The sequence below is a fragment of the Pimephales promelas genome, chromosome 4, assembly GCF_988280905.1.
Source record: "Pimephales promelas chromosome 4, fPimPro1.hap1.1, whole genome shotgun sequence".
Classification (NCBI taxonomy): Eukaryota; Metazoa; Chordata; class Actinopteri; order Cypriniformes; family Leuciscidae; genus Pimephales; species Pimephales promelas.
In genome coordinates, this window is record NC_142772.1 from 25,460,768 (window position 1) to 25,481,731 (window position 20,964).

A 20,964-nucleotide genomic window follows, 5' to 3' on the forward strand; every position below is an offset into this window, starting at 1 on the left:
ACGGTAACTACAGTGACACAATTGGCTCTTTTATTCAGAAGTTTCACCCACTCGTTAGTAATAGGAGTGCACTGTCTTTGTATAGTCTTAGTTATGACATTGCAATAAACTGGCTGCATAGTTTGGTTCCTCGCGCGTATGTGTCCTTGTGTCCCGACACCTCTTATATGACCTGTGAAATTTTTGATTCTGTACTTTAAACAGCAGTACATTAGGCGAGTTATTTGTTAAATAAGTTCTAAAATTCTAAACTTCAAAACTGTAAATTGAACCGTCACATTCATAAACTAAAGCACACAAAAACGTGCTTGACCTTTTCAGCAGGTCATTATGTTCCCTCAGAGTAATACAGAATTGCGTTATATGGTACGGTTGCCCAGGTTTGTGCTGACATTTATATTACTCATTTATTTTTATTAAAACATCATGATTTATGTCACTATTGCAAAACTTTGACCTGTTCTCCAATTTCGCAAACCATTCATTTGAGATCTCTCCTCCTTTAACCTCCCTGCAGTGAAGTGGCACCTCTTCATGATCTAGTGCTCAGGCATCTGTCAGTACCTATGAAATAGATGAGCTACAATTCTTTTCTTACATCTCCACCAAACCTCTCCTTCAGATTTATGGCTCAACCGGTGGAAATAGATTTTCTTTGTGCGAACTAGTGTTGTCACGGTACCAAAATTTCAGTATTCGGTACCGATACCAGTTAAAATTCATGGTTCTCGGTACAATTTCGGTACCAAAGCTTAGTTTAAATTTACATATATTTAAGTGTTTATCACGGTTACAAGTATGGAAACTGTACATTTGTATTATAAACACTTTAGAAAAAGATTAGATAAAATGACCTAAAATAAACAATAGTATACACTAACACATTTTTAAAGTTGTTTGTAAAGTTTTAATCCATTATTTATTTAATGCACAATGAATTAAGTGAACAAAGATGAACAATCAGGTGTTTGTAATAAATAACATTTTCAAACATTAATTAATGTTGTAAAAATATATTGTTCACTCAATGTGTTGATAACTAAGTAATGTTTATGAATGGTATCTTTGTAGCATTACCATAAAACATGTTTTATTTGACTTGACTGTCCTTTTATTAATCTAAAACTGCATTCATATTTAATTTTAAAAAGGCTTTTTAAACCTGCTGAGTTATAAAGGCAAGAATACGCCTAGAACTGGCACTGACATTAAATGACAATAATAATACCAGTAGTACTCTGGTGTCGGGTAGATACTACTGTGCTCATGTACTCGTAAAACTACCCCGAAAGCACTTTAGAGGCCGTTCACATGTCGCGCGTGTTTTTTAATTATATTTTTGCGCGTGCTTATTCTTTCCAAAGCGCTTGCTCTCACGCGGCGTCTGTCGTTGCTATGCAACGCCAACGAGTTTTTATTATGAGCGCGCTTGAATCGCCTATATTTGAAATTGCGAATTTGCTTGTAATCGGCCTCTTATGGCAACGTGACATTAGCCTAATCCAAAATATTTCCATATGTGGCTCTTTCCTCCTTTCGTTTCAACAAGTGGATTCAGAGAGAGAGAGAGCCATATCAGCGTTATAAAGAGGACGCAACTGTGCACGTTTCAGACATCGCGTCTAGAACAGAACTGGATTAACCTAGTATTAGGTACCTAGAAAAGCTGGTACCGTAACATTTTTTTTTTTTAGTACCGACTTGGTACCGAAGTACCGAGTTTTTTGACAACACTAGTGCGAACAGTTAAGCAGTGTCAGCCCCCAGCTCCATCGATCCAACTCCTGCTGTCCGTGTAGCGGCAGTTGCTGTCGTCCACTTGGGCCGACGAAAGTGTTTAGAAGAACAGACTGTCTGTTTGTGTCTGTTGATGTCATTGGGACAAACCCCTGATGTCATCCAACTTTGTAGTTCATAGTTAAACTGGAGGTTGGGCAAGAGTGCTCCCTTTGTAAAATGACTTGTTTTGATCCTATTGTAAAGCCTTGTTGATGACATAGTTTGGCGTGCACTATGGAATAATAAAATAATTTAATGAACTAAAATAACCATTATATCCATTTGCATTTAATGTAGGATCTTTTCTATACACTTGAGTCCAGTTATGGGTCTTCACCACCAGTCAGCTCTGAAAGATTACAGTATTATCAGCTACTATAAATACCAGTAGATCTGCTAGTTGTTAAATCCCTTTCATATTAAATCTGCTTTAAATGAGCAGAGTATGGCTCATTTAAAGGGATAGTTGCCCCAAAAATGAAATATCTGCCATCATTTACACGCATATTGTTTATGGTTTTTTGTTGTTGTTGTTCTGCGGAACATAAAATATATTTTGAGGAATGCCCATAATTTTGTTACCCATTTACTTTACTTTCATTGTATTTTTTGTCCTTTGATGTTTCACAGAAGAAAGAAAAGTTTCACAGATGGGTTAAAGATATTAGTGTTAGTGAATGATGAGAGATTTCTTATGTTTTGGGTGGACTATCCCTTTAAGATTCTGCAGAGGTGCCCTTAGTGCATAATGCCTCTTTAAATAAGCACATACAATTGGCCAGCCTTCATAAAGACTAGATGATCCATCCATCCATCCATCCATCCATCCATCCGCTACATTTTTTTTAATTCTAAATTCTATACATTTAATTTTGAGTTTTGATCCTGCATCCTGTTTGCATCCTTGAATTAAAAGCCCTTCTTAATTTAGTTCTCACTGCAGGACACAGTAGTGAACGTTTCTTGTATGGCATTTTTTTGCCATGATATTCCATTTTTGTTGCTGCTTTTTCAGGATGCTTCAAGTAGACTTTATCATTGTAATAATCAATATTAGGCTTTCAATCATCTATAGTACAGTGCTTGGTTTGTTGCAATAATGCAATGCTTGTTGCAAAATCAATACTTCCAAAAGCCTTTTAGTAAATCCACTGATAGACATTTAAGCAGCAGTATATCATCTGTTGCTCAAATGTGTATTTTCAGAGATCCCAGTGATTCATATCTACTTGTTGTAAATGAAAAATTTGTGAGTAATGGTCAAATAAAAAAATGTCCGTATAGGGACACTAACAGAACCAACATACATGTACATCAAACACAATGGGTTGTATATTTATACATAAAATAGGGATTTGTATACTTGGATATGCCACTGTTTATAATAATATATTGCCATAGGGGGTGTGTTTCCTTTCATTCTGTTATGAAATCCATGGGATAATATCTCATGTTGTGCTGCTCTTGTTGTGGTATGTATGTGGTCAACTTCCAAGCCACATTGCTCATTTCCTGCCTCAATGCACAGCCCCTCCTGAGGGCTAAAAAGCTAGCTATACATTTCTCTGAGAATGTATTGGTATTACAACAATACAATGTGACATTACAATGCAGTACAATGCATCCGTGACATCAGGACCAGTAAAAACTTAACAAGATGGAGGAAGAGACACTGTTTTAGATGCTGTAGAAAGATGGTGAGGAAGGAAACAAACTTTAGAGACAAGGTCAACACGCCTCAGATAGGAAACAAGATTTTGTTTGCTTGGGAAAAAAAAAACACTCCTTCCAATGAAAAAGTAAATACGATAGAAATCGGAAATCACAAGTCAAAGGGAGAGTTTGGGAAGGTTATAAAGGCTAAACACCCAACTTAATGCACTGACTCGGACTTAATTGAAAGGCAAGTGAGATCATTTCAAATCTGTTTATTGTGTACAGACTTAGTTAACGGACTTGAACCATCAGATTTAAGGATTTAATCAGATTTTAAATGTGTTGCACTAAATCTCATCATTGTCGCCTTGTTGTTTTTTTTTATATTCCAGCAGGCCACTCACTGACCTGACCCTCTGCTCTTTTGCGGTGACGTCTGGATGTTTACTTTATGCTCACAAATACATAATGCACTCACATTCCTCTCACAACACTTGGCTTCCTGTCTTAGCTTGTTTGGCTCTTTCCCACCCCCTCTCCTTCTCTTTTTGTCTTTCTTGTGTTAGCACAGGGCTAATTTTACTCCATGATGCCCTGACACATTCTCTTGCTCCTTGTGACCAATAATACTGTCCGTCGCAGTTAGTGCAGCTGTTGTTGAACGGATCTTATTACTGCCCCGATGATTCTTATGAAACCATTCTTCAACTGCTGGATTTGTGTTTCCACATGGTTGTTGATGTATATGTAACAGCCTGTGGGCACATACAGTACAGAACATCCTGAGGATGTGTGTGAAATGGTGTCAGGTCAAAAATCCTTTTCCATCTTTAAAGCTTTCTTTCATCTCTGCATGTTTCTCACCATGTTCATCGATTTTTGGAAGACAATTCCCTAGTGTCCCGCACTTCCTTTGCTTTCTCTGTTTCCCTCTCTCGCTTACTTGCTCTTCCGCTTCCTCAATCCATTCAGCATATCTTTTACGTTTATTCAGAATGGCATTTTTTCTCTTTTTGTCTTGGTTATATTTCTTTTAAATCACCACAAAATGAACCAAAAAATAGTTGTTGTATATCAATGTATTTTGTTATATAATATCATTCCACTTTTACTGTGTGCTTTTGATTGTGTTATTCAATTACACATAGACAGTGTATCCTACAAAGGGACCCACCAGCAGCACAGGGCCTCTTGGCATTCATCTTCATTTTGCTGGCTCACTCCTCACCTATTTTCCACCTGGTTGAATACGACCTGCTGTGCCCCCTAGAACTGCCATCTGAAGTGGCTTATTGAATCTAAGAGCCTGTCTGTCATAGGCCTGGCTTCAGTCTAACTCGAGCAGGCACTAGGACTGCATGTGGTTCAACTAAATCAGACTGTGTGCAACAAAACAGGATTGATTGACATTTACATTTATTCATTTAGCAGATGCTTTTATCCAAAGCAACTTACAAATGAGAACAATAAAGCAGTTAATAGGACAACAATATGCTAGTGCCTATGACCCTTTCCCTGTTTAATCTTAATCTTTTTTTTTTTTTTAGATCATAGATATAGAAAAGAAGATAAAGTGTTAGTATCAGATGTTGGTGAAAAAGAAGCCTTTTCTTGAAAATGGTCATGGTCATGAAGCTCTGGTTGAGTTATGGGCAGGTCATTCCACCAGCATGGGAAAGAAATTTAGTGGCTCTTTGAGATGGCACCACAAGACGGCGTTCACTTGCAGAGCACAAGTTTCTGGAGGGCACTTAAGTCTGAAGTAATGAGTTTAGGCAAATGGGAGCAGAGCCAGTGATTGTTCTGTATTTTTGGAAGACAGTTCCCTACTCAGTGACTTTTACAACCAGTGCAATTTTGTGAGGATATGAGTGATGTATGCTCTCTTCGGCTTGTTAAAGACCACTCTAGCTGCAGACTTTTGGATCAGTTGCAGAGGTTTGATAGTGCAAGCTGGAAAACCTGCCAGGAGAGCATTGCAATAGTCCAGTCTGGAGTTGTGTAGCAAGCTCTGATAGGAAAGACCTGATCCTCCTGATGTTGTATAAGGCAAATCTGCAGGACCGGGCAGTTCTAGCAATGTGGTCTGTAAAGTTCAATTGACCTAGCTGAATGGAGAAGTGGTGGTGTAGTGTTGGGTTGACCGAGACCACAAGCAACTCAACAAGGTTGAGTTGAAGGTGGTGGTCCTTCATCCAGCCAGAAATGTCTGTCAGGCAGGCTGAGATGCGAGCTGAATTAGTTTACAACAAAGAATGGCTGCTGCTGGAGAATTTAGATCATTCAGCCATTGTGTTTCTTATAGAAGATGAAGAATGAAGAATGAAGAATTCATTTTAAAAGAGGAACAGAAAACCGCGATTAAGGCATTTGCCGATCCAATTGGCTTTATGCACAGCTGCACTACTTCCTGAACTTAAGCCAGCTCCTTGTTTCCAGCCTGCAATTATTGGACAAATTGATTAATTCAGGTGTGACTGACCTCAGTAGTCACGGCAACAATAATCAGACACACCTGAATTAATCAAGTTCGGCCAATAATTGCAGACAGGAAACAAGGAGCTGGCTTAAGTTCAGGAAGTAGTGCAGCTGTGCATAAAGCAAATTGAGTGCAGAGGCATTTTCTTTCCTGGTTCGGGTGAAACGCCCCATAATCACACCCCAATGGAGCAGTATCAGACTCACATTCTGACTATCTGAGTATGACAACGTCAGGCTAAATAAATAGTGCAGTATTCCATAAAATTGTCCATTTTGATTTGATTCGGTGACTTTAATGCACTGTCCAATGAAGAAATAATGAGCCTATTCAATGTTAATTAGCCTTTCTAAATTATTACTATGATTGTGATCAGATGGTAATCAAGGGTTACTAGCACTATATATATATATATATATATATGTATGTGTGTGTGTGTGTGTGTATATATATATATATATATATATATATATATATATATATATATATATATACTTTTAGTTATATTTATTTTAACTATATAAAAAAAAGAAGAAAGAAAGAAAAACTCTAATGTTACTTTTAATGACTGGTCTTCAAACTGGGTTTCAGGTGTTAAAGATTGTGCAGGGGTGGATTCCAGGGAATAAAAAGTACTGGATTCAGCTTTTTGGAATCAGAAATCATAAGATTAGTTGATTTGTTAATCCACTAACAGCTTATACATTTTATTTGTAGCCTATAATTCACAGTAAGAAATAATTGTCACTCTTAGATCGCTCACTTTGGAGTGTTTTGTCTTCCAGGTAAATACACGGTAAATATGCTCATAATTATAGGAGGTTTATAATTAGGGTGGCATCAAAAAGTTTGAAAACACCTGAGTAAATATGCAATGTGTCGTCTAATCAAATGAGTCTGCAGATGAATCTTTAATCATGACGCTCTTTGGCAACTTTGTCTCTTTTGACTTTTGCTGCTTAATAAAGATTTAATTGCTTTAACGTGCTGATCTGAACCATATTCCGCACCTGCTCCGCTGAGGAGAGTTATTCCGAGCACTCACTGCTATTGTTAGATTGGTGATGTAATTCAACGTGGATTTGAAGCGGACGAGGACGGAAGAATGGAGAAAAGACAGATGACTGTGGTCCTGCAGCGCCTATACTGACTGCTTGCTTTGTTTTGATCTACGAGGGCACGCGGGATGTATTTGTATCATAGTTTACATGCTATCTAGGAAAACCTGATATTTTTTTTTTCGATTAACGTCGTACACCGGACCGCGAATGTAAACCCACAGAACTCAGAAGCACCACCGACGCCCCCTCTCCAGCCTCACTGGTTGGCTCTCACTCCTCACCGCAGCTCGTGTTGAGTTGACCCCCTCTGGACCAGAGGGAGAGCGAGAGAGAGAGAGCGAGAGAGAGAGCGGCTTGTGATGACAGCTGAGAGAAGAGCTCGGCCAGATGACCGTGTCAAACACCGACAGTCCCAGCAAGCATTCTCTCCACCGTTGTGACAGTCAGAGGCAGGTTTATTGCGGAGAAATGGACATTTGATCACTTGATTCAGAGTTGCAGCGAATGAGCTGGATTGCGTAAGACCGCGCGGTGATTTTGGAGTTCGAGCTTCTACGAGCGACTCTTCAAACATGAATATCACGAAGAATCCGCGTGTAAGTGATGACGTTACCGGCTGTGCACTTACAGATTTGATTTCTCGTTATGATCACGATGGAATGTTTTGCTTGTACGGTCAGGGATTGTTTTATAATAAGTCTTATGTCGAAAATATACCCCTAGTTTGATAATGCATCTGTGGGTGTAGCGCTGCGCTATTTCGTGCAGGTGCGCGTGCAGCAGCAAGGTCAAATGCCCGCGCGCACGCAATACCTGCTGCGTAAACATGATGATGCACGGAGGAGGCCTGCTCTTGTCAGTCTCTATTTTACTATATTTGACTATATATATTTTCGCTATGCTAATTTTTTTTTTGTGGAAAAATTTGCTCTATTCTCGTTTTTAAAAAGTTGATACGTTTTTATCCAATTATTTGTTTAATTAAGATATTTATGTCAGCCATAAAGAAGGGCTGTAAGTTTGTCAAAATGACAAGATGCTGCAACATGCATTGCCAAAACAGAATAATGTCATTAAAATATTGGAATAACATTCATATTAATTATAATGATTGCACAGCATGGATAGTGGTATATGAAGCACCCCATATCTTGAATTTTGTGATCATTCACATGCATTCATGAATACATTTTAGGGTCTTGATGTTTGTCAATAATATGAAATATTTAATCCGGAAAGGACAAAACAAATGATAATGAATGAACCCAAAATGTTCCATATAGAACCTTTTTCCTGCTTACAAAGAACCCTAAAGGGTTCTTATTGAACCCTTAAAAAGGGTTCTGTATAGAACCTTTCAGGGGTTCCAAATAGTGCTGATAGAACCTTTTAAGGTTCTATATAGAACCTTTTCTTCTAGAGTGTAGGAATTCATTAATCTTGAAACAATGCTTCTGTACTGCAGTAACAAAACTCTGTGAGAGGGGATTATTTTCTGGGGGATAAAATCAAAGAAAGGATGGGTCTTTGTGGGCCCATTGCTAAATTTTCTCTTGCTTTGTTTGTAATGGAAACATTTAGTGTTGTAATCTGCCATGCTAGTATATACTGGTTCTGACACTGTAAAGTCTTCTTACACAGCTCATGGCTGAGAGAGCATTAGTGGTTAAATCCGTAACTTCGAGTCTAGTTGACTTGCAGGGATTTATAAGGTCTGTTTACGTAAACAGCATTGCCGAATAATAATGCCTGTGTAAACAAATCGCTCTTTTGGACCTATTTTCATTGAGGTAGTCTGATTCACAAGATCGATCTGACAATTCTTTCACAAATCAAGATTTCTTTCTGGAACCAGTCTGAGCTGTTTGAGTCACCAAGATAAATCTCTTTCAGACATGTTTGATGTGTGATTTTTATTTGGAATATTATATAATAACGATTTGACTAATGGAATGAAACGGAATTTTAATTGCAGAAATGTGTTATTGTTTAATGTAAATGCAAATATATAAAGTATTTGATACACTGCTGTTTTTGCAGTTTTTCCCACTTACAAAGTATGTAGAAGTCTGTAATTTTTATATTTAGGTACTCTTCATCTGTGAGTGACTAAAATAAAAATCCAGAAAATCACATTGTATGATTTTTATAAGTAATCCATTTGCATTTTATTGCATGACATACTGTAAGTATTTGATGACCTACCAACTGGTACCAACCAGCTCTCACAGACCAGTTATTTGCTCTTTAAGAAGCCCTCCTGTTCTCCACTCATTGCACCTGTTTGAACATGTTAACTGTATAAAAGACACTTGTCCACACACTCAATCAAACAGACTCCAACCTCATCAATGATCACGAGGAAGATGATGGAACAGCCCAGAACCACTCGGCAGGACTTGGTTAATGACCTGAAGGGAACTGGGACCACAGTCTCAAATGGTGCTTTTCCACTGCATAGTACGGTACGGTTCGGCTCAGTACGCTTCGACTCGGCGCGGAACAGTTCGGCTCGCTTTGCGTTTCCACTGCAGTACTACCCCTTCAAAGTGTGTGGGACTGATCGTTATTTGCGCGCGCCTCTACTGCCATGACATCATCTTAAAAGCGCCACATTTTCAAACCCACAACACAGGAACAATGGAGACTATCGAGGGGATGATGTTCCTGTTTCTCGGTATGTGGTTGTTTTTAACTGCTAGATGGAAAAATGTGTTTAAAATGAGGCTGATGGCAGCAAAACAAAAATACTGCTAAAAAAGTGTCTCGTGTCTCATGTCGCAAATCCAATGATGCTAGTAGTGACGCTGGTAGTTACTATTCTGTCTGACCAATCAGTGATCTGCAGTGTTTCACGTCACGTTTTAGTACCGGTACGGTATGCTTGAAACCTCAACAGACCAGGTACCATTTAAAGCGACCTGAAGCGAACCATACTGTACCGTACCATGCAGTGGAAAAGCACCACAAGTGAGCAGTACCGAACCGTACCGTACTATGCAGTGGAAAAGCGGCAAAAGAAAATCATTAGGAACACAATGCCGTCAAGGATTAAAATCCTGCAGCGCACGCAAGGTCCCCCTGCTCAAGCCAGCGCATGTCCAGGCCCATCTAAAGTTTTCCAATGACCATCTTGATGATCCAGGGGAGGAATGGGAGAAGGTAAAAAAAATAGAGCTTTTTGGTCTAAACTCCACTCGCCGTGTTTGGAGGAAGAAGGATGAGAACAACCCCAAGAACCCCATCCCAACCGTGAAGCATGGAGGTGGAAACATCATTCTTTGGGAATGCTTTTCTTCAAAGGGGACAGGGCGACTGCACCATATTGAGGGGAGGATGACCGGGGCCATGTATTGCGACATTTTGGCCAACAACCTCCTTCCCTCAGTAAGAGCATTGAAGATGGGTCATGGCTGGGTCTTCTGGCTTGGCAACGACCTGAAACACACAGGCAGGGCAATTAACGAGCGTGTCCATAAGAAGCATCTCAAGATCCTGGAGTGAACTAGCCAGACTCCATACCAGAACCCAATTGAAAATCTTTGGAGGGAGCTGAAAGTCCGTATTGCCCAGCGACAGCCCCGACACCTGAAGGATCTGGAGAAAGGTCTGTATGGAGGAGTGGGCCAAAATCCCTCCTGCAGTGTGTGCAAACCTACACAGGAACTACAGGAAACCTATGAACTCTGCAATTGCAAACAAAGGTTTCTGTACCAAATATTAAGGTCTGCTTTTCTGATGTCATGCAATAAAATGCAAAGGAATTACTTAAAAATCATACAATGTGATTTTATGGAGTTTTGTTTTAGATTCCGTCGTCACTCACATTTCAAATTACAGACTTCTACATGCTTTGTAAGTGGAAAAAGCTGTAAAATCGGCAGCTTGTCAAATACTTGTTCTCCCCTCTGTATATGTATATTTAGGCTCTAAATAATTTTTTTGAAACATAATATGTTACTCTGATTGTCAGGGAGCATGTGATGTAAAAGAACCACTGAATTGCTTTTTGAAACCGGTTCTTTGATTCCCGGAAATGAGCCAGGCTTCCAGCACTCACTTCAGTTGTGGTGGGATTGTTTATTATGTTACATCTACGGTCCTCCTGTTAAATAGCTCCCCTTTTATATCACAAATGTCTCAAAATGGCACATGATCTCTATAACTTAAATTGTTTAATTAGCACTCCCTTATCAAACCGTTTTTGTTTTGTGTCCTCTATTTTTCTCTTTTTATTGAGTCAATGTGTTGTGAGGGTTCAGTGTCAGGACCAGACACTGAACCCTGAATCAGACCGCCAGTGGTTTAATGCAGAAAAGGTCAGGTTTGAAGAGATGATCAGATGCAGAGACAGCTTGCTCTTTTCGCTTTGAAGATTTCTTGGATTGTTTTGAATCCTTTTGGTCGTGAATCTCGACGTGGTGTTTTCTCTCAGGAATTGAATCAATAAAGATCAATGTGGGAATGTTTGGTGGCCTGTCATGATGTACAGAATTCAGTTTAGGCCCACTAGATCCTGCTGCTGCTGCTGCTGCAGTTGAATCATTACCGTTTAGTCTGACTGCATTTAGAGAATCAATATTTGCTGGAGAGATGCTGTTCCTTCTTGCCGATTGTCTACAGAGATGCAGCTACAACATATGAGAATTGCAGCTTGAGAAATCACAGCTTCAGACTGTAGATTTCAGGTTAGTTTCGCTTTGATTTTGAGATAAAATTCCTATCTTCACATATTCAATTATTAAATTGGAGATGGTTGGGTATGTAACAACCATAATTTGAATCGATTAAGCATTTATTGCAAATAAGTGCCTCTTAGACCATCATTCTGTTCAGATTTTTCAGTGGGAGAGTTGCTCAGCACAGACATTTACTGTCAAGCAGACCTGTATAGTTTAGTTTTGACAGTGCCGTTTATCTGCACGGACCATGAGAATGACAAGAGATGGACAGGAACAGAGATGAAGAGATGGACAAGAGGATTTCTTTTCTCTATTAGAGGCTTGGCTTGTATGACTGAGTGAAGCAGTGCTCTTACTATTTTATGGCTGCCGGTCTGAGAGGTTGAAATGCTGGCCTGTTTATCACACTGGAGTATTTCTGAATTCTCAGCTTCATTCACACTCACATTGCCCATATGGAAGTGTGTGTTCACGAGTGCTTGCTCATGTGTTTGCTTGTGTACAGTGGAATCAGTTTCTTGCTGTCTATATGCACACACCAAAAGATTAAAAAGTGTGAATCAGCAAACCATAGAAAAAAGCGATCTGAAGTGATCTGCTATTAATTATATGTAAAAAAATATTTTACTATATTTGAAGAGTTCAGATGCAAAAGCCTCTAAATGCCGTTTGAAATTTTCTTCTAGAATGATAATTTTTATCAAGCTTGTATATTTAAGTTTAGTGATTTCACTTAAATGGCAATGATAATTACCTATTAATTGTTATTTAAGTGAAATACTGAACTTAAATATACAAGTTTGATAAAAATCATCATTAAAGAAGAAAATGTCAAATGGCATTTAGAGGCTTTTGCATCTGAACTCTTCATTTGACTTTGTATGTGTTTATTTTTAAACAAACAGAGAATACTTTCTATATGTCATTGTGATTAAATTCAAAATATTGAATATAAGATCAGTGAAAATGTTGCTAAAAAATTTAAAGCATGGTTTTCATTTACAATTAGCATATGACAATTTACAAAAACTTTCCGTTGTGTTGCGGGCGGCTTTATTTCGTTGTGTTGTGGCTTATTTCCATTGTGTTGCGGCTTATTTCCATTGTGTTGCGGCTTTATTTTGTTGTGTTGTGGCTTATTTCCGTTGTGTTGTGGCTAGGGGTGTAACAATATATCGTGCACCAATATATCGCAATACAAAAATGCAACAATGTGTATCGTAGATAGTGTCAATATGTATCGGGGATAGTCCCCCCAGAATAAAAATTACTGAGAAAAAAAGTTTTAGTGTAATACATTAAACCACTATATGAAGAGTTCAGATGCAAAAGCCTCTAAGTGCCATTTGAAATTTTCTTCTAAAATTATCATTTTTATCAAGCTTGTATATTTAAGTTCAGTAATTTCACTTAAATGGCAATGAAGATTAACTATTAATTGTCATTTAAGTGAAATTACTGAACTTAAATACACAAGCTTGATAAAAATGGTCATTCTAGAACAAAATTTCAAATGGCACTTAGAGGCTTTTGCATCTGACCTCTTCATATATAATGTTGATTATAATGTATAACAATGCAATGGGGAATATTTGTAGGTCCTGATAATGCCAAATGTCTGATGTTACCAATAAAAAGTGGCCGACATTATTTTAAATATATCTTGTCAGTGAAAGAATGCAAGCATATTCATCTACATATAAATTCTTTATTTTCAGCTTCAGAATCATGAATATTGTTATTCTGGTGTCACCATTCTCCATGGGTTACAAGCACAGAGTCCAAGCCTATTCATTTAAACCCACAATGTAATATCAACCTTTTACCATATGTCCTGGAGTATCGCAAAATATCGTATCATGAGTTCAGTATCGTGATATGTATCGAATCGTGACATGAGGGTATTGTTACACCCCTAGTTGCGGCTTTATTTCGTTGTGTTGTAGCTTATTTCCATTGTGTTGCGGCTTTATTTCGTTGTGTTACTACTGGGCCACCGTAAATAATAGACAAAGACTGTTTCAACTGATTCACAGAAATGAATCAGACTATACCTGCATGCTTAACCCTAACACTAGATAATACATACTCTTTATGTATGTGTATGTCAGGGTGGCACATTTTCAGAAAAGGCAGAGATGTATTGTGTTGGAGAGAGTGTTGTGAAGTATAATTATATTTGAGTTATTAAATATGCGTGTGTCAAAGCTTTGTTTTAATACTTATCTATGAAAGCAGCATTAGTGGGAGAGAGGGCAGTGTGTGGGCTCTGTGTGTGTAGGTTATAACTGTGCACTGCTGTGTGTGTGTGCGTGTGTCAGTTGCTGTGTGTTGTGTGCTTTATCTGGAGGTGGTTGCTTAGTGCATACGGCGGACCACACTCAAAACACCAAAATCCCACACAAGCAGCCTATTTTATGTGTTTATATAAAGCGTGTTCCTCAGGGGTCTTTTGCTTTAATAGCTCAACGACCTGTTTTTACAAAGGGAAACTTAGTATGCCATCAAAGTGCTGAGCTGGTATTTCTATTTACATGCTGACTGTTAGTGACCACTAGAGCACAGACACACTTATTAAAGGGATAGTTCACCCAAAAAATTAACAATGATTTACTCACCTTCAAGCCATAGGTGTACATGATATTCTTCTTTCAGACGAATACAATTGGAGTTATATTAAAAAATGTCCTGGCTAATCCAAGCTTTATAATGCCAGTGAATGGGAGCCCAACATTTGAAGCCCAAAAAAGTGCATCCAACCATTATAAAAGTAATCCACACAGCTCCTCCTGGGGGTTAATAAAGAAAGACGTGTTTGTTTAATACAAATATGCTCTGCTTTATTTAAAAGATGGTTTTGGGTACATTTTTTATTCACATGATAGTGGCAGAAGTCAATGATCAAATGATAATTAGAAGATAATTGACCGGAAAAACCAATTTTCTGCATTTTAAAGCGCATAAAAACATTAATCTGCCAGGATGCAGTCCCAGCAATATTATGCAAGATCACTTTTGTCCACAATCAAGCAATGAGAGGGTGATTTTGTGCCTCTGTCCGATTTTCATAATTCTGTTAGTGAATCGGGTGCTAAAACAATGCAGACAGGGCAAACAAATAAGCATTATCGGCAGGTGCTCTTCACTCAAACCTTTATTTGGAGAACACACAAACCACACTGAGACCAGCATTTTTGCTATTTTTCCATACTGCTTATTCTGTGTGTATGCATGGATTTGTTTGACCTACCAAAACTATGTGTGTTACTAGAGCACATCTTAACAGACAGAACTAGTGCAGATGCCCTATATGTCTTAAAATATCTCTTCTTCTACTTCCCTCATTTACCCCCTCAAGTAACACTTACCCTGTTTTTTTTCTAACTTGATAAATTTAGTATGCTTTCTTTCAATGGCCTTAATGGCATTTTCTCTTTCCATCAGTCCCCTTTTTCAATTTGTTTGTTTTGCTTCTTTCTCTGTTTTGTCCCAGTTTTCTCTTTTTTCCCATGTTTTCAAACGTTCCCAGTCTTGCTGTAAGTTGCTCTCAGCATGCGAGAAAGAGCTCGGAGAAATGCAAGTCTGTCTGTCTGTGTATTTGCATGTGTAAGAAATCTGTTGCCTCTCCATCCATCCAATGCTGTTGTTTTCAGATTGTGTGTGAACAGAAATGGAATAAATCTATGTTTGTTATTGCTAAGATTTTTAAATGTGCGTTTTTTTTGTTCCATCATTACAAAAGTTTTAAACGTAAATTAAGACATTGAAAATGTGCTGTGATAGGCTCAAACATCACCACAAACCTATAAAACTAGCAGTTTGGAACATGGATGGATGTTTAACATGATACATGGGGGCTGCCATGTTGAGATCATTTGAATACTACTCGGTCTTTTGGTCTCGATAACTGGAAAGTGTTATTGGACATTTTCAATCACTGAATAATTTAATCAGGGCTGAGAGTGTCATTGATAAGAAAAAGTTTGTGTTTGCATGATTCTGCAGCCGCACCATTTGGTGTCTGAGACGGCTGCCATGTTGGCTTAAGTAATAAAGTGCACCCTCCTCAAAGGTATGCAGATTATACATTGGATGTCTTATTTACTCATGTAAGGTACATTGGAAATGCCCTAAACAACATTCCTGCAAACAGCACACAAGCTCCACACAGACTCTTTATTGATTACTTGTATTAGTGTAGTTTAATGTGAGTGAGAAGACAAGGGAAAGGCAACAGATGGGAGGGAGCTCGAGGGAGCAAGCAAGCAATACTAAAACAGTTTTTTCCCCCCCTGCACACTAGCCCTCAGAATGACAAAATGATACAGTGCTTGAATTGTCATTCAGCTCTGAGCTGGATGACTAATGGCCTCTTTCGTTCGCTCACTCCCTGATGATTGCTTATGCATACACTCCTCTTTGCAATCATCTTGCAAGTAAAACTAAAGATTAGAGAATTAGGAAAAAGATTAGGAAACAAAAAAAACAAAATCTGCAGATTTCTTCTCATGATCCACCTTTCCTGCCCAGGTCAGTTTGTGCAGGTTCTCCCATAATCATACTGGACGTGAATGACAGGACAATGCTTTATGTGCTAAAGAGGATTTAGTGCATGTCATTGTGGATTGAAATGAATGAGTGTTATTCGAATGATGTGAGATGGATTTTGAATGACTCATGCTTAAGTTTGCTGTTCGTAACATTCATAAAAGTTCTTATGAATGAGCTGGTTGTTGGTTGCTACCATTCAGAAGTTTGGGCTCAGTTAGATTATTTTCTTTTAGAAGAAATTAATACTCTTCTCTACAACAGGTTAATAATACTTATAAAACATACTTAATACTCTTTTATACAAATTTGTCTTCTTCAAATCAGCATATTTTTATCATGTGACAATGGCTGCTGAAAATTCAGCTTCACTATCACAGGAATAAATATATTAAAATAAAAATAATATTTTATAATATTACTGGTTTTACTGTAATTTTTAATAAATAATAAATGCAGCCTATAAATGTAAATAATAAATGTAGCCGTGGTGAGAATAAAGGCAATCCTAAAAAAAAAAAAATTCCTGCTGATATAGACAGTTATTTTGCACATAGGTGCAGAAAACACATGCTAGTTGACAGTCGCCTATAGTCCTTTTGGTGTGTTTAAGTGCAGATTGTTGGCCTGTGCCTTATAGAGTCCCCCTGTAGTCAAAAATTTTATTTCTTAAAACTCATCTTTGATCATTCATCAAAATGAAATGCCTTAAACACCAAGTAACTTTTCCTCTGTGTTCGCCCTACACGTTGGAAGTGGAATTGTCCATTACTGCTGTCGTAAATAATTTAGCCTACCGCATCCTACTGTCGCACACACAGGCACATGCTCTCAATTTATCTGGCACCGGCTTTGGAATCATGATGACAATTCAAAAGCTACCCGGCTGCTAGGTATCTTACATGTAGTTTACTTAATTTGTAGTTTTCTTATGTCTCATTCGGACTACAGAAACGGGACCCGATCTGGCAATCTTACATAGCGTGGATATATCAGATAAAGGACCGCAAAACGGTGGCATATGTGCATTTCACCATGTCACGACTTGATGAACCACTATAACCATTTTGAAAACCTTATTTTAAGGTAAAAAAATCTTACTTAGTGTTGCTTTAAAATAGATTGAATGTATCTCAAGTCAACACCCTTACCTTGTTTAGGATATGCAGTTCTATGAATATAGAAATTAGCCCCGTCTCCTCCACGCACTCACACCAGCTCAGAGATCTACTCCTTGAGGTTACAAGGTATTCAGAAACACCAACGATTTTAAACTGCGTTTTTGAGACTGTCTTTGGTTCACTGCAGTTTTAAGGAGAAAATAATCCGCAATTTTTTTGACTTCTGCATTTGTACATGGTTTGTCTTAAAGCATAATAAAAACACCACATAGACGTATACACAACATTAAAATCTTGATTTTCACCACATTTAAGAGTTTAAGAGACTTCTTTTAAATTTACGAACATGTTTAGCCACTATTAGCAGGAGTGTGAACCCATTGATCCATCTTTCTCTGGTCAGGTGGGCTCATGGCAGCTGAGTTTGTGTGCTCAGCAGGGCCAGAGCAGTTAATCCCGCCTGCAGACCTGCACTTTAATAGACATGCTAATGAAGAGCTCTGTCATAAGGTACACCAGTCACACAGCTGCGTTTGTGCATTAATTAATGAGTAGTGTATTGGGAAAACCATAACAAAAGGCTTCACTGCTTTGTTACAACACTTGCTTTTAGCATCAAATGCAAAATGACAAAATAAATAAATAATTTATTTATTTGAGTGAATGAGTTGCCGCAATGAGCAGCAACTGTGAGTGTACAAAGCAGACTGATGTTGATTCTACAGGGGGTCTTTCTGCTGTTCGAGCTCTTTATGTGCACACACACTCACTCTCACACTTGATCTTAATGAGGCACAACAGCTCAGTTACACACAGTCTGAAATAATGTACAACAAAAAAGGAGAGAGAGAGAGAGAGAGAGAGAGAGAGAGAGAGAGAGAGAGAGAAAAAAAGGGGGGTGGGGGTGATGGGTTTGCTGATTTGTGGAGCCATACGTTTTTAAGTCTGTTGGTCATTTTGGAGGTTCAAGGATGTCTATAATACCTGGAAAAATGTATCCATTTGCATTTCCATTCTTAGGCTATGTTTATACAGAAACGATCTGAAGAGAAATGCAAAAGTGGCATTGCGTTATAACTTTTTATTCTGCATTTAGAGAAGCGTTATGGGTGGGAAATATGTGTGCATAAGGTGACGCAAAAGTGTGTGAAATTTGATGTAGTATGCACTCCAGGCTGCTAGGTGGCAATGTGAAGCTGATCTTTGACTGTCTAGCAGACTTTTTTACCCTTTAGATGGGAACGCGATGGTGGAGCATTTTTAAGATTTCACTTTTTTGCGTTTTTTAAGCCTCAAAAATGCCATTGCTGTGTAAACGAAAGGCACATCTGATAAAATATGTTTACGTTTTCACCCGCGAGCGTTCTCGTGTAAACAGGGCCTTATCTAAAGCAGTTGCGCAGATGGCGCAGCTCTAATCTGGAACTATGCGATTTGAAATATGTTGGCTTTTGCTTATGAGTGTTCAGTTCTGAGCATACTTATTTTTGAGCCAATCAGATGAGCTGTAAATGTCACGTGACTATCCCTGACTCTCAATGGAGAAAAATACCAACAGAGTGTGCAGTCTTAAAAGGATACTCCACTTTTTTTGGAAATAGGCTCATTTTACAACTCCCCAAGAGTTAAACAGTTGAGTTTTACCGTTTTCTAATCCATTCAGCCGATTTTCAGAAGAATTTCAGTGACCAGACAGTTTCTGGTCTCATTGACTTCCATAGTAGGAAAAATACTATGGAAGTCAATGAGACCAGAAACTGTCTGAATACTGATATTCTTCTAAATATCAGAAAATCGGCTGAATGGATTCGAAAACGGTAAAACTCAACTGTTCAACTCAAAATGAGCCTATTGTAGAGTATCCCTTTAAGGCGGGCGTAAACAGGGTCATAATAACCAGCCAAATGTGACCTCTTGGTCGGGTCAGTAAATGAGATAATCTAAGTACACCTCTGTTCTGTTTGTCAGTTATTGTTTATCTGGATTTCCTTTTACATCTGTGGTGTAAACACTATGATCTAATAGCTGCATGCGTACCTTTAATAACCAAAAGCTGCTACATGCATAGTTAATGTAACGGAAAGTGAGGTCAAGTCATACAGAATCATACATCTGCAATCATGCATCTCAGTCATTCATCAAAGTTAAAACAGTGTGAAGGAGAATAAAAGCTGAGCTCTGTTGCATTTCAATGCAGTCCATTCACAGCAAGAGCTGACATTTAAAGGGGACAAGAACAAAACAAGATTTTCCATGCTATTTTTAAATAAGAGTTCAATGTATGTACACATATACTGTGGTCATTCACAACACAATGAACTTTAGTCCACACTGTCCACATTTATGGAAAATGTATAGTTCAGAAGTAATCATGGTATTTTATTATATAATCATGTTATTAAGTCCTTTTTTTTACATATTGGATCATGTAAAATAGGAAAAAATGGGTGTTTTCAGCACTCTTACCTGATCCAGCAGGCCATCCTTAATTGTTGAACCCTAAAGTAATGCACAATATATTGTAATACAATTTAGTTTGAATAAATACACAATGTGTATACTGAAGCTCAACGTATCTACATTAGTGTTGATCTGGTGTAAACCTGATACTGTAGTACACTGGTCCTCCAAGGTCACGGCTTCCACTTTTTATCACAGCTCTATACTTAGAGCAGCCAGAGGTGCTTAACTTCCAATTAGCTGGCTTGAGCTGATTAGAGACCAGTCCCACACTCTGCGTTCAACAGCATCAAAGTCTGAGATTAACAGCCATAAGGGAATATAGATCAGCCCTAAGTGTGTCACTGAAGCATGCAGACCCCCCACACACCTCTTACCTCCACTAGCCTAGAAACTGAGCCTGTAAGGGGTTTACCAGGGATCCCTAGAGCCGGGACATTACCTGGTTGAAGAAGGGCAGCGAGTGTCAGGCCTGAGGTGAACATGCTGTGTTTGGGTGTGGAGAGAGGATCAGTGGCTGTCGCAAATGAAGGAACCTTAGAGAGAATCTGTGCGCCTGTGGATGGTTTGCCCGTCTTTTTTCACAATATAAAGTGAATACTGAGCAAATCCTGCTCGATTCATGTCAGTGGTCAAACCAGAGTGTATGGTTCCATGGCTGATAGTTTAACTTTTTTGTTGTTGTTGTTGTTAGTTGTTGTTTGTTTTATTTACTATAATTAATGCGTTATAATTATTTCTAGAAATATTTGGGATTTTCTAAATATTATTTCCAGGCCTGGGAAAGTCTTCGAAATTAATATTAAATTAATACCTTTTAATTATTATGGGTTAAATGACTGTTGTGAATATATATTTTTCTTTATGTTGAGATCTAAAATGTGACTCTTGTATAGAGCTTTGTAGAGTAAAAAATGCTTGAAATGTATGATGGTGATGTTCAATGTGATTTTTTTTTTAATCTTTTTTTTTTCTTTTTTTTGTGCAATGAATCCCATTTACAAAATGATTTGAATAATTTTTAGTGAATCAGTCTGAATCAGAATGATTTTTGACCATCAGTATCCAGTTACCACAAATAACTGAAAAGGGGATGGAAGAGTCATGGGAATGCATTGGTCAAATAAGTGAGAACCCTATTAGAATAAAATCTGAGATTATAGATTATCAGTCTATTG

The 20,964-nt window shown here is 38.1% G+C and overlaps 1 protein-coding gene across 4 annotated transcripts in view; it reads left to right on the forward strand.

Annotated features, from left to right (window-relative positions):
• Window positions 1-20,964, forward strand: part of rtkna (rhotekin a) — a 75,358-nt gene that overhangs the window by 28,711 nt on the left and 25,683 nt on the right. For 2 of the 4 annotated variants that reach the window (XM_089130161.1, XM_089130162.1), the window contains exon 1: window positions 6,995-7,571. The exons of the other annotated variants lie outside the window; for them this stretch is intronic. In XM_089130161.1, the coding sequence (XP_088986287.1) occupies window positions 7,548-7,571 (24 nt within the window). In that variant the 5' untranslated portion in view covers window positions 6,995-7,547. Of the gene's footprint in view, window positions 1-6,994; window positions 7,572-20,964 lie in introns of those variants that run through there. 4 annotated transcript variants of the gene reach the window in all.